The 15,478-nt window shown below is 35.3% G+C and overlaps 1 protein-coding gene across 1 annotated transcript in view; it reads right to left on the minus strand.

Moving 5' to 3' along the window:
* Window positions 1-267: 267 nt before the first annotated feature.
* LOC119828411 (myosin-VIIa) overlaps window positions 268-15,478 on the minus strand; it is a 29,923-nt gene continuing 14,712 nt past the window's right edge. The window contains exons 3-14 of the mRNA XM_038350553.1: window positions 13,048-13,308; window positions 12,190-12,468; window positions 11,476-11,760; window positions 9,800-11,395; window positions 9,337-9,564; window positions 7,152-7,391; window positions 6,731-6,895; window positions 6,299-6,583; window positions 3,505-5,973; window positions 2,714-2,913; window positions 2,253-2,520; window positions 268-1,837 (exon numbers count right to left, since the gene is read on the minus strand). Coding sequence (XP_038206481.1) covers window positions 1,631-1,837; window positions 2,253-2,520; window positions 2,714-2,913; window positions 3,505-5,973; window positions 6,299-6,583; window positions 6,731-6,895; window positions 7,152-7,391; window positions 9,337-9,564; window positions 9,800-11,395; window positions 11,476-11,760; window positions 12,190-12,468; window positions 13,048-13,308 — 6,483 coding nt within the window. The 3' untranslated portion in view covers window positions 268-1,630. The remainder of the gene's footprint in view (window positions 1,838-2,252; window positions 2,521-2,713; window positions 2,914-3,504; window positions 5,974-6,298; window positions 6,584-6,730; window positions 6,896-7,151; window positions 7,392-9,336; window positions 9,565-9,799; window positions 11,396-11,475; window positions 11,761-12,189; window positions 12,469-13,047; window positions 13,309-15,478) is intronic.

Below are 15,478 nucleotides of genomic sequence, written 5' to 3' on the forward strand. Positions count from 1 at the left end.
ATGTTAATTTTATACACATTTTGTCTTCAATTTTGATCACATACCTACAGTGTGTATATAACTCTATGGCATGGGTCATCGCTACGTAGTCATTGTGAGTAAAAACAAGGTAAATCAATAAACGATTTCAAAATTGATCACACACCTATCTGTGTGCGTTAAATACTAAGAATACCTATTGTAATTCATTTTCGATTTATCTTTTAATCCCTTGATATGATTTCATCATAAAAATAACGTTGCAGGAGTGTAAAAGAAAACACATAGTTGTGACTCGTGTTAACAACCATTCACAGAGGCGACTTTATTAAAGCGAATATTATAACAAACATTGTGTAGAGTCCGAACTCATGGCATTATAAAACAGCTTATATAACATTATCAGTAAATACACAATTCGATTAACATACGCTCTTATAAATATAATGAAATAACACTTTGTAAAATTTGTAAAAGACTACAAATGTGGACAATGGAAAGTATTTAATATTATTGTCTATTGCCGATACAAAAGTAACAGTTATTCGAGATACAAGAAAGGTAAATACTACTTCGTACTTCGTAGCATGGAGTTGGATATAAAAACAGTCATAATATGTAACACTTCTGATAGAAGGTATAAATATTATATACCTTTTTATAAAAACAGTTACTAGTGTTTAATCATATTATCTTTCTCAAAATTTGAGATTCTAATATCATTGATTTACGTTTTAAAAACAAGTAGGTATTTTTTATATTAAATTGATTTCCTTTTTGTAAACTATTCGAGTGATATTTATTTAATGCAGAAAAATCACTTTTTACAAATATTTCTTCCGTAAATATTAGGTTTCTGTGGTCCTAATAAACTGTATACACCTTAACCATTATAATTTAAGAATAAATATTATTAATTTAAACAGATCTTCTCTTATTTTTACTAAACAAAAAAATAATCTGTACTGCGTTAGAATAGCTATATATACTCTATTTGAACGCAATTTCGAAAAATAATATAGCATTATTAAGTCTTTAATATGATAATTTAATTTTCATATGCTATTTAGCAACAAATGTATTGTACTTAATTACTTGTTCAATGTCGTAAATATTCGTATCGTTAATTTTAACATTGTTATAATTAAAATCTAGTGTTTTTTAATGGACGGACTTCTGAATACAAATTTGAAGTATTGATTAGGATCGCATAAGCGCATTGATAAGGTACATATAACCGGTATGTATTGTATGCAAGCTAATTGTAAAGCACCTATCTCATTTTGATATATCGCCACCGTAAGCGACATTTAATATATATGTCCTATGTTTGATAACATTTTATTGAGTATCAAATGTACATCAGATATGTAACATCGTAGCTATATTAAATATATAAATTTAAAGAGTTTGTTTTGTTCACCGTGGGATAAAAACGTGATCCCTGCATGCTATAGATTTTAAGTATAAAGATAAAAGGTTAAACATTTTTATGAAAATTCTAATAATTAAGATAATTAGTGTTAAAAAAAGGTATTAAACTCAAAAATTAAACAAAAAAGGACCTTAAATCAATGTTACATATCTAATTCCCAAATGAATCTGAAGCTAATTTAAAATACTTTTGCATTTCAAATCCTCTTAACTATGTTTACTTAACGCGCATAGATCGCTGTTTATTCATATTGGTGAGCATGAGGGAGATGTAGGAGGTGAGGAGGTCATCCATCTTGTAGCCGAGGGAGGTCTCGCAGAGGAGTTTGGACCCTCGCACGAGGTTGCCGATCGTCATGTGGAAGTACGTGTTGCCGGAGGACCAGTTGGATATCCTGGTGAAGGGGTGGGTCACTAGGATATCCTGGAAGCGAAAGGTTATACTTAAAAACTAAAATTTCAATACCAAAACTTAGATACCAGTTTTAAAGTGGTACCGGCGGTTACCGGTGGTAAATATCAAAAATGTATTATGACGATTTAAAAGTAATTCTTTAAGAAGTCTTATAGAATTAATTTTTGAGTTTGAAAAAATTTCCTCCCCTTTTTTAATGGCCATGACTTAGAAAGGCTATGAAAATCAAAGTCAAATGAAATCGATGTGAGGGAAAAACGATGTAACAATACCTAAGGTCATTGTTTTATTAATGCATACAATAATAGAAATAATTTTACATTACATTTTTTCGGCCTCTAAATATAATCGAAACTGTTATAAAAATGATAGAATTACTGAACTTTTTACATACTGAGATTATTCAAGATTGAAGTTACCATACCTTCGACTGCGGATGTATTAAGCTAACACCGTGCTTATTGATGGCGATCAACAACAGTTCTGGGTAATTTGGCTCAGTCGTCTGCTTCACTTCGAAGAAAGCGGACCCGAAGGTTGGCCACCGATAGATGACCTTCAGGAATGTTATTTTAGCATCCTCAGGAGTCATTCCTGCGTCTTGGTTGTACGATGCGACGATAGCACGCTTCCAGTCGGCGGAACTTTGTAGTTTGATAAGATCGGCTGGCACCAATTCGCGTAGCATTTGTCTGAAACATCATTAATATATTATTTTTGCTGATTAACTTAATATAGATAGGGAACCTATTATCGCTTTGGTCACACCTGCTTACAGGAAATAACCGATGGTAATGAAGCTAGACTTTTCTCTCGAATAACAAATAACAGCATCAAACATTTTGGGCATTTTTATTCTTTTTTTATCGACACACGTAAACTCACGGTATAGCCTGCAGCTCCTGCTTGTTGTCGCCGAAGCGCGCGCGGTAGGCGAGCGCGGCGAGGCGCGCGGCCTCGTCCCGCCCGCAGCGGTGGTATCCGCGGAGCAGTTTCGGCAGCTCCTGATGGAAGTGGAAGATCACGTCCGCGGCGCGATCCTTGCCCGGGACCGTGTTCGTCCATAGCTTCTTCATGAAGAATACCTTAAAAAGGAATAGAATTTTTATTTATCAACACTAAATCTATGAAAGTGTAAATTTTGTACATTGAAAATATAAAAAATAGCAGAGAATGAGAAGCGGTAAAAAAATCGATACTAAAATGGGTGTGATAAAAACAAATTTGATCAGATCAATCTGTTAGTCTGATTGTTTAAATATAACACAAGAAGTGCTAGTTCCATTACGATGAAAATTGGTATAATTATACTTTACTATGATGTCCCTAAGTTTTTTTTTCCGGAAAATATTAATCAATACAGAACAAACATAATGTTGCGGCTTGATCCCTAGACATACCAACCACAAATATTAAATTTGTCGTTTGGTTCGGTAATTATATTTTATCAATCCGAAAATAATAAGTTACATAAAGCCTATCTAGAGCATATGCACAGACAATATGTAATCTAGTTATAAGTCATTGTTGAAAAATAAAATTACTTAATTAATAATTGTTATTATTGGATCAAATAAACTGTTTTTTTATTATTAATTAAGTGTTTTAGTCATTATCTCATTATATGATATAATTAAGGCATCTCAAACTTCATAATGTTTATTCAATAAACGTACCTGATATGTAAATTGGGGAGTAATTCCATCGCGCGTCGGTCTGGCCTTCTTGATCCAATCCGTCAAGTGTCGCACGAAATCGAAGAAAAAGTCACCTTCCGGGACGGATATGACTTTGTCCGCTATTTTAACGAACAAACTAAAGCCTTCGCTAGATCGAAGGTTCAATCTTTGCGCTATATTTTGGCAGAAATCTTTTGCTCTAGTAGACGAATCTACTTCGAACGCCTCGTCAGTATCGTCAGGGAAGTACACTTTATGGAATATTTGAGTAGTTTTATGCTGTATAGCTTCTACTTCCACCTGATGCGGAGGATATTTCCTTTGGCCGTTTCGTAAAGTTTTCTGAAGTCTCTGAAGCGAATCTTGAGCAATAGGATATCTTCTAGTTCTAAGGAATAGCGTTAATTCTCTAAGGAGACCTTGACTACACGCAAACAATCCGGTCGCCAACCACATTAGCTCCCATCCTCTTTCTTCAGACATCCTGTTTCTGTTATCCGTCAACTGTTTCATAACTTGGCAGTATATTTCGTCTCGTAATATTTCATGCTTCAGTGGTCCGTCAAATATATGGTCTGTGTACTCATTACCGATCCTCGGACGTTTTGAAGGCAAATCACCCATATATTTAAGTATGGCAGTGAAGGCAAAACATGCTTCTTCGGCTAACTCCTCTTTGGCTTGTAATTTTTTGAGCAAAGGTTGTTTTATAGGTTCTCTAGAATGTCGCCATAATTCTTCAGCACCACCTCTTTTAGCCGAGGAAAGCGTGAGTGTTTTGGATGTTGTCCGTTTTGGCGGTAATCTGAAATGGTCTAGAGCATATTCCAACAATGTGTGAGGTTTGTCCCTTGCGTCTGTTCCGTTAAATGTGCTCGTCGGGGCTCTGCGACCATGTTGTGCTCCTTCTTGACAAAATAGAGATAGTATGTCCGGAGGCGGTTTTGTTAAAGCTGGAAGAACATAAACTGTTTCGGCCGGGAAGTCTCCTCGCTCCATTGTTCTCTCACAACGACCTATACACCAACCATTATTTAGAACGGATTCGCCGGTACTATCCTCTTCTAATATAATAAGATCACCTTTTTGGAAAGTCAGAAAACTAGACCCTTCTCCAGGAGCTTTATAATCTTGTAAAGCAATAACGAATTTCGATCTTTTCTTCAAGCCCTCCAAGAAATAAACAACTAAATCTCTAATATCTTCAGCATTAGGACTTTGGAATGTGAACTCTTCACCTCGCACTGTAGATAAACTAAAAGTTTGTGTAAACACTTTGTTAGTCTTTTGGCTGGAAACTGTTGTTATTTCCGGGAAGGATAACTCAAGAAGCACTTGTTCTTGATCATCGACGACATACACTCCAGTCCAATTCACAGCAATGATGACATCGTTTTTCGGTAGATTTGGCCCAGAATTTCTGTACGCCTCATAAAATCTTGAGAATAATAAAGGCCATTTGAACTTAGCGTAACTCACTACATCTTCTTTAACTCTATAAGCAGGAACTTTTTCTTTTACATAATAACTTTTTTTGTACGCTTGCACCACGAGAGCACTCCACCTATCGACGGCCTTTTCGACACCGGTTAAACAATAGTCTGGTATGTAATTTGGCAATAATGTGTAAAGACGTTCGTTGTTCATATCTTGACCATACTCTATGTAATATTGCTGAGCAGCGATCATTGCCAAATCCTCTTCCTTATCACATCTGTATTCTCCGAATTTGACACCCCTCACAACTTGTTGGTAAATAAGATTTGTCGCAACTTGATCCTCAGTAGGGTCATGCCAAGGAGCAAATATTTCCTTACGGAAGAAAAGTCTCCACGGTGCGTTCCTTTCTTGGGCGCCTTGTTCTTTGGCATATTGTTCACATTGAGATATAGCGTCCATAACGTGATCACCACCACTACCGAGTGAACTAACTTTATCAAATAACGCAATGTACAATGAAAAACCGAACTGATCGCGTAAACCAATTTTATCTGACAGTTGATTACATAATTCTCTAGCAGTTGTTGCGGAATCAGCTAACAATGTTTTCGTATTTCCATCCATAAATGTTATAGGAAGCATAATTGGTTTTTTAGATTTAGTTGCCTGTAGTTCCAACCATGATGGAGGTTGATTTCTTGTTCCGTTATTAAAAGTTCTCTTAAGACGATCCTCACAGTAAGGCGCGTACCCAGGAGGGCCTTCCCTAATAAATGCCCTGAGATAATTAACAAATTTTTCACTTGGAGCAAAGCAGCCAACACATAATGAAAGTAAAATCCATCCTCGAGCATGCGACGACTTCGATGGATTATTGGTTAACTGTTTACAGATTTGGCAATAAATTTCATCTCTCAACTCCGCTCGAAGAATGCCGTGGCCGATAATAAAATGCAGTTTTTCTAAATTTGAAGTTGGTCGCGATTCCAACCACGATTGATAACTGTCCGCTGTATACTCTTCGTCCTGAAAATCAACATAAAAAATGATCTCAATGAGCTTTCATACAATAAAAATATATACTGAAATTATACATATTACACACAACATATATTAACTACTAGCTGACCCGGAAAACGCTGTCCTGCTTAACTCTTATAATTTAGGGTGAACATACAGTACTCCTCCACTATTTAATAGATGTCAATATGCATATAAACCTTCCTCTTGAATCACTCTATCTATTAAAAAAAAACATCAATAATTGTTGCTTAATTTTAAAGATCTACCCATACAGACACACAGGCGGCAAATAGCGAATTTGTTTTATACTATTTAAACTATAAGTTACCTGAAGCTTTCTCCTAACATCCTCCCCGAGTTTGTTCTTTCTTTTGAGTGTTAACGAAACAAGTTTATGTCTAATAGACCTTGGCTTCTGTTTGTTTAAATATGCATCGGGATCAACGCCCATCATTTGCGCTTCCTGAAATTCTTTCGACCTGATGAAATTTCTCCCAAGGGTAGCCGTTACTTTTGACATAACAGATGTATTGTCTCTGTCCATGGTGTGATATCTTGGTTCGGGAAGGTCTCCAGTAAACCTCAATATTGTAATCCATAACGCTTGTGCTGCCTGCAATTGCGATAATGCTCAATATCAGATTAGGCACAGTACTACAAAAATCAATTAGCGTTAATCTCTCTGCAAATCGTTATCAGTATAAATCATATCAATCAAAAAACAATTACTTGTGTAAATACAACACAATAACATACTCACCAATTGATCGCCTTGCGTATGTAAAGGTAGCAAGGGATGCTTTAACGGTTTCCGCGAATATTGGTGCGTGACATTGCCCTGGAAATACGTAGCTGCAAACTTTTGGAACTTAAACTCCGATAGGTCTTCCTCATCTTCAGAGGTTGTTTGGACTGGAGTCACCATCTGTGAAATAAGTCGTTAATTAACAACACACTAAGAAGTACACTATGAAAGGTGTAAGTAAATAAGTTCTAAGAACTAATAAGATACTGCACTTGATAACATATTTACTTAAATGGCAATTAATACCAACGTATCGTTTTGAATCCCAGAAAGAATGAGATATATAAACCTTACATTGGAGATATTTGCGAGCTAATTTATTAACTAAAATAAAATGGGTTACGTAAAAGTAAAGTAAATAGATTACAATATTTACCTCTTGTTGATCCGCCCTCTGCTGGGGCAAGTCACTGAACGCACAAGTATCCTTAGGAGCTGGTGCTTCGCTACTAGAGTCAGGGAGGAAGTCGAACATGGCCTCCACGAGCTTACTGTCATCCACAGGCTCGTCTTGCTTCCGAGCTGCTTCTTGCAATAATGTGCGCTTTGCTTCTAACTGCCGTTTCTCTTCTAGAGCCAATTCAGCTTCCCTCCGTTCGAGCTCGTACATGCGTTCCTGAAAGATCGGGCCACAATTAATATTATATTCTCTTCAATTAAGTGTATACCAAGACACCCGGAAATTCCCTAAAACTTTTGTGCATTTTTAATTAATTTTTGCCACTTTTATTCACGTGGTACAACTCACAAAGGTAATATATTGCAGTACAAACACGGTATGTTTGTGAAAGCGATGTTATCTATGCTAATAATCATACTTGCCCACTTGTCTGCGATCCATAAACGGCTTATATGACCGTGTGCAACATATTGCAGATCGGTTGCTACATTGCTAATATGCCACATTTTTGCTTATAATAGAAAATTTTGATAGACGAGCGTTCGGCGTGCAAGCGAGCCATTAATTGTAGGTTTGTTATTACGCTGCATTTCAACTGGTTAGTTATCCAACCGGGGCCAGGTCGTGGAATTGTATAATAATCTATATGGTCGATTGAACGTAGTCACATCTTACGTAAATAGGACTTCCATACTGATAATAAGAATTAAGATATGGAGGAGACATGAAACTATATGAGCTTAAAAATGTAAACATTACGCAACTGTTGTATGTATTACATTTACGGTCATGTGTGGCAATATTATAATTATTTCATACGTAACGGACATTTGATGATATAGGTATTTTTTTTTATATAGCGGACATTCGAGCTGGTTGGTGGGTCGCCTGATGGTAAAAAACCCAACCAAATAATATATCTGCAGATGAAGCTTATAGGGAAAGGAGGATAAAGATTGACGTACCTGTCTCCATATCTTTTTTCCAATATTTAAGAAAATATTATAAGCTACGAAGCTTTGTTTTTCCGACATTATATATTTTTTCCTATTGCTTTCATTTCTTCGAGATTTACTCTACTAAACACTTTAACTTCACTTTAAGAGCTTTTTATTCTTGTTGAATTGCAATTTTCCGATAGAATCTATCTTGAACTAGCAGCTCTCACTGGGTTCGCCTGGGTTGATGTCTTTCTTATTATTAAAATAGTTATAGTCCCACTCCAGGCGAAAACAAATACAATCATCAATATCCTCAAAATTCATTTAGCCGTTCTAGAGTTAAAACTGGTGTATCTAACACGAATCTCTTTTATATATATATATAAGTAGATTAATTTGCAATTTGAACGATAACAATTATCTAAACTATTTTGACTGAATATTACTTTGTGTGTGTAAGATTTTCGTAAACGGTCACGAGCCTATATTTTCTTTATCAGGCATTTGATGTTGAAGATATGATAGCAACAAAAAGTAATTAAAACATTGTTAAAATCCACACATAGCATCCTTCATAGGTAAATTAAAATATCTACATTTTATTAGAACATTTGCATCTTCCTTATTACGATCGGTTAGGGCCAAAGTGTAATAAAGAAGACTGATCCTGAGGAGGTATATTACCTAATCGTCAAACTTCAGTTTATATTTTAAATGGAGTTATCTTAGACATGCGTGTATTATAATTATATATCTACTTACATTAATGTTATACTTTTATTATATTTTTCATCTAAATGTTAAACACAGTATTCTATCACGAAAAACATAGATATGGATTTTTAAGTAACAGTTTTAAAAACTTTCAAAGAAACATGGATATAAAAACGATATGTGGTTTAGACAGACGAGGAAAATATATTTCTATGCGACTATCATAAAGGCAACATTTTTCTAGAAACACGACATAAAGGCAATTACGGTATACAACTTAATTACTGGCTAACTATTGTATGCAATGTAGTTTTAATGCAACCATTTATCTATTATACTTTGAAAGATGTATGTAAATTGTAAATGACCTTTTTGTAGTTATTTAGAACGATGGCGTATGAAATATACCGACCGAAAAAAAATAACACCTAAAAAAAGACTGCTTATTGGAGTTTAGAGGACGCAAACTGAGCAAATTGAAGCAGAAACTAGTTCAACTAACTCACTCTATAGTTCTGCTCGGCGATCTCCTTGGCCCGCGTGTTGCCCTGGTGCTGCAGGCGCTGCTCCTCCTGGCGGCGCAGGCGCAGCGCCTCGGTGTGCGCGAGCGCGTCCTGCCGCATGCGCCGGTAGCGCCGCATCGCGATCAGCCGCCGCACGTGGCTCTGTATTTTCACTATCGCCCACATCTTGTGCCCGTACGAGCGCCGCACGAGGTAGCCGCGCGCTGCCGCCTGGAAGCGTTACAAATGTTATGTAGTTTAAAGATTCATACTGAAAGTGGCTTAAGGCGTAGTATATACAGCATCGACGTTCAAAGTAGCAAAAAAGTTATTCGTATTGATAAAATTGTATTATTATTCGTATCCTTAATATGTTAACGTCCACACGTACTGTTTTGAAGATGTTTTGTTAAATGTCTCTTAAAAGTTAGTAATTTTTTTCTGTTTGCAAGATACTTCTACTAACCTGCAATGACACAATATGTCCTCGCAAATGTCTAAACCGATGAGCCAGGACTCTCGCTCGGATCAAAGCTTGCAGTCTCGCATATCCCACCTTCATCTTATTGTACCTAATTCTTTGCAATTTTCCTCGCCAATGTCGCTGAATTAAAATAGCAGCAGCGCGCATTTTTAAGAAACGTCGCCTATACACCCAACCCCGTATAGATCTTTGCAATATCAATATTTTTCTAGTAAGAACTCTGTCACGTTCTTGCTCCAGGAATAAGTCGTGAGCATCCTTAAGAAATACTTTGGTATGGCCTAGCTGATAATCTGACTTTCCTAACACGGTGGCACAAATTTTTGCTGTTGCATTCCTGCAGTCTGTTTTATGGGCGGGTGGAACGCCAGAAATTAGGAAGCGATAACGTTCGACGAATTCTTTAAAACTGTGTCTTATCGGATATCCAGCTCTCCTAATTCTAATAGTTTCCATCATACCTGAATAGCGGAGTTGGCGGCAACATAATCCACGATCGAACATCATAGGTTTTTTGAATTCATTTGGTTTAATACATCGAATGAAGAACGGCTGGCAAGTTCCAAGCGTCCTCATTAATAGGTCTAATGATTTTTTGAACTGAGTTGATAGCGTTGGAGTTCGCTTTCTTGTTTCCGATCCCATAACAATATCATCCTGGAAAATTTGTTGAAGGAATTTGTTTGTAGATATATGAATTAACTGTAGCAGATCAGCACTGAAGGTGTCCCGGTTTTTCTCTAAAAATCCTCGCGTATCATAAAATACAATACCAGCAAAATGATTTAATCCAAAACTAGTGTTAATATCTGACTTCGGTTTGAGGTAGTTTCTATGAAGACCATGAGTTTTGTGCAATTTGGCCAACATTGTTTGGTCGGTACCCTTAGGGAATTTCGATTCTTCGTCAATTAACGCCATTATATTCAGCTGCTTCAAAGCAATCAAGTCTAATGCATCTTGATTGTCAACGAATTCTATATGTTGCCAGTTAATTCCTTCGTGGTTATATTCTTCCTGCTCAAGTTTAAAGATATGCCTAACGAAGAACTGTTGTAGATTTTCATTAGCGAAGTTTATACAAAATTGTTCAAAGCTATTGTGGTCAAAGTTTTCGAATCCAAATATATCCAAGACACCGATAGCAGTACGCATTGTCGCCTTTGGTTTATATATAGCAGCGTTAATTTTCTTGACAATAGTTACAAATAATCGGCCATATATACCTTTAACAAACGCGTCTCTGATATCTACCGATTGGTTCTTACTAAGCGTTGATACCACTGTTTCGCCATGAGCAAACAACGTTTTCCTAGTCAAAGCATTTATTAATGATGGTACTGGAACTCCTAGTAGATTGCCAACTCGTCTGACATTTGACTGTTCTATAATCTCTGTAGCGTCTAAATTATCCACTACTGTAGCTTCGTATTTAATGTTGCCACAATGTAACACAGCCGCTAATAATTTCAGTATTTCCCATATTTCAGCTTCAGTGAATAGCAACACTTTCATTGCTGATCGAATGTCAGCAAACTCGGCCGCATCATCTCTTCCTTCACAACTGAAATTACCTCCCTGAAACAAAAAAAAAATATGGGATCAAATTACAGACAAATTATTACAGATGATAAAATACTATTATAAATACTACTTACTGCAGATAAATATCTATATTCTGACGCTTCTCCTAACTCCAATTTTTTCTTCTCTTCTTTAGATAAACCAGCCAGAAGACAGTAAAACACGTGATAATTCCTCTCCTCCGGACCTTGAAAGACTATTCTCGACTTTTCTAATAGATATTGTTCTATTTTGGCACCTTCAATAACACCATTGCTGTTAAAATGAATATCTATGTATTTACCGAAGCGTGAAGAATTATCGTTTCTTACAGTTTTTGCATTGCCAAAGGCTTCGAGGATGGGATTTGCTTCTAATATCTGAAATAAAAAGTGTTTTAAATATTAATATTTGGAAAATCAATAATATTTAATGTTCCTTAGTATATTAAACAAACACGAACGTTGTAGTTAGCAGTGATGAAGCTTTTGTATTATTATATTAGATGGCATAATATAATGCAAGAAAAACACATAAGCTACAGAAATACTTGCTCTTTCCCGTGGGTGAAATCGCACGACAGAGTAATTCATTATTAACATATATCTAAATCTCACATAAACAACGTCGTTCTGTTCCTACTACAAGTTCCTACTATATTAGAATTTGTAAGTATACCAAGGCCAGACTTAGAATATACCAAGGTAAAGATTTTTATTAATAATTAATTAATCTTCTAAGCTTAATAAGATTAATTAATCGACTCAACCATAATCTACTTTACGTACGTAAAATAAGCGCACAAATACCTGTTGTTCAATCCAAGAGTGTTTCCCGCTGATCGCTGCAAGATACTGCAATATGAGCTTAGTGGACTCAGTCTTTCCAGCACCGGACTCGCCGCTGATGACGATGCACTGGTCCTGCCCGTAGCGGCGCATGTGTGCGTACGCGTTGTCGCCAATTGCGAATATGTGTGGGGGCAACTCGCCTATCTTCCGCTCCTTGTACAATTTTATCTGGTCCGCGGTGTATATGGGCAGAATTTGGTAAGGGTTCACCGCTACTAGGATGGAACCTGTGTAGGTCTGGAAGTTGAGATTTGTGATTATTTAACAGCTATTTTAATTACATTTAAGACTTCTAAAATTACCGGTTTCTCTGTATACACTGGAAATATTTTTGTTTTTGAAGTGAAACTTCTTTAGAATCGTTGTGATTTCAAACCTGATGCAACGGAAAAACGACAGGTAAGAGACACAAATACAAAAATGTGTAGAATGAAGTCGGAAAAGAATGAGACAGAAATATACATACTATTTTATTCATTCTTTTGTCGATTTACTGAAGTTTCACTTCTATCGTGTGTGAATCGCACACACACCTTTTTTTTCTTCTCTTATCCTTTTATTATTCTATTTTTTTATTATTTCCACAAACTCGAACTATTTTACTTTTTATTAAATGACATCTAATAATAATTTGACAGACGTACACCTTGGTTATTTATATAATTTTGGATTTTACAATAAATTGAAAATTATGCAAAACTTTACTAAGATGTGAACGTGATACATATTTAAAAACAATTATCAAATAAAATTACTTTCTATTGATATATATGGTATAGTTTAGGTATGGAAAATGTAATAGTAAAAAGTACTTACATAAATGAGGTTATCATTGTATCTTATAAGAAGGTTCCTGAGTATGCCCGCTTCATGCAGATCTCCTAACGATATCATGTCCTCCACGCCATGCACGGAGGTCGCATGCATCGCCTTGATGCGACGCTCCGGCGGCAGCCACTGCTCCTGCCCATCGTCATCTCGCACGCGGATCCGACGGCCCTCTGCCGCAAGCACCCTTGCACCGATGGCCACGTCGAATTCTCGACCGGATACTGGCTCGATCCATATGTAATCTCCCTGGAAAGGACGATCCAGAGAATGAATAGCTGTTCATGAATGGCATCCAAGCTTTTGGGTAATCCAAGAAAGTTTTCCTTAGTAATGATGGCGTAATATTGTGATAAAATATTGAATGCTTTCAGAAAATAGGCATAATACTGTTTAGGCTACAGATAATTTAAAAACGAAGAAATAAATATGTAAACTGTTTATTCTACATTTAAAGTAAAGTGAAAGTTAATTTATGGGGATCATTTGTTAAAATTCGAGTAGATTTAATGTTTTATCTTTTATATTAGTAACTCGAACACTAGATTAAAAATTGTCAGTTTCTATTAAATTTCACATCCGACCTTTGAGTGTCCGCGTTTTTAACTTTCTTCATTTAAATTCATTCATACATTATTAGCCTATTAAGTATGAATGTTCTGAATAGCAATATACCACAATAAACCTATTAAATGTGTATTTAATAAATAATATTTAAAAAGAGTTTCAAAAGTCAACATAATAATTTTCTAAAAAATATCTTCCAAAATGGGCAAGCACGAATTCGCATCCAAATAGATTTAATAAATTCTTGGTGCACGTGCGCGATGCGACCGGTAAAGAGTCAAGACAATAGCTTGTATGTGAATTTGAAGAAAGTGAGGCTTATTTGTTATGCTTGGGACTTCAAGCTTTGAGTGAGTCTAGACGAGACTTGATTATGTCGATTGTGAAAGTATCGATATACAGCGATGGTAAATAAATTGAATGTTTTTATTTATTGATTATTAATACTTCTTAAGTGTTGTCGATAATTTATTAAAATTAAATAATTACTTGTAGGAAGTAAGTGTGTAAGAAAAGGAAATAAAAAAATAACAACCGTTATAAACATCATGAAAATCTAAGGTCTCCGTCAAAAAAAAAAAAAAATAAATAAAAATAAAACAGCCAACTTTTGCAATAACCTAAGTAAAAATCAATTACTTAATTTATGACCCACCTCAAAAGTAACAAATTCCATCATGAACTACATAATAAGATTGGTTTATTTTAATTAAAAATTACAAACACAACCGGTACACACTCTCTGGTAAGAACGATTGATAACTTTATCATTTGACCGCAACGTCTGCGGGTCGATCGATGATTTACTAATACTCGTAATTATCTGTGTAATGTGTATTACTTTTTTTTAATATTCAACTAAAACTCAAGGAATAGATAAAGTAAAAATTATCTGTTTTTACCCGCTACTTTGCTCATATATTTTATTATATTCCACTAATTCATTTGAGTTAAATTCTTATTTGTATAAGGTTCTACGTCAGCCATCTTTAATAAAGAACTTGACTGAAACGTTCTCCAACTCAATCAATGGATCAATCAAAGTAACAAACACTGCAATAACGATTGGTTATTTCAATAATACTTGATTACATAATTGTTTGTACAACGGTTATTTCTATATTTATTTAATTTTCATGTGGGTATTATTTAATTATAGTATATAAAATTGTTAACTATGGATACCGGTTAAAGAAATCACATAGAATAACCACTTTCTAAACACGACTTCGTGTATTTTTCTATTTTAGAAAGTATTTTTATCAATTTTCAAAATACCTGCGTTAACATAATAAAATACAAGACTCCCAACAGAAATTCTTATCTTACATTCAATCAAGAAAATTAAATAAATAGTAAAATATTCCTATAACTGAAACTAAATTTATATGTATGATATTTCATTTACATCCATTTCTGTTTTTGCTTTTTTTTGGTATCGATTCCCACGATACAAGGTACGAGTCTATCTAGGCATTATGTTGCTAACGCAGTAATGTAATTTGTTTTGTAACTTATGTATAAACGAGAACTTTGTATGCTTGATCTAATAATTTTTTTACCTTTCTTTGCAATCATTTGTTCACAACGTATGTACGAACGAACAGAGCATTGTTGCCCTATAAACCAAAAAAATCGGGCGTCAGATAGTCAGTAGGTACAGATAAAATGAGAAACTTCTGACTTCACTACAGCTTTCATGTAATTTCAAAGAGCAAACACTGAACGTTAAGAATCGTCACACGCAACAACGACTTAACACACATTTTGTAGCATAGAAAAGCGAAAAACAATAAAGCCAACTGACTATATATCATATGCGCACATGTATGTGAAAGGTGAATGACCTGGC

This window comes from Zerene cesonia, chromosome 1, assembly GCF_012273895.1.
Source record: "Zerene cesonia ecotype Mississippi chromosome 1, Zerene_cesonia_1.1, whole genome shotgun sequence".
In the NCBI taxonomy this organism is placed as follows: Eukaryota; Metazoa; Arthropoda; class Insecta; order Lepidoptera; family Pieridae; genus Zerene; species Zerene cesonia.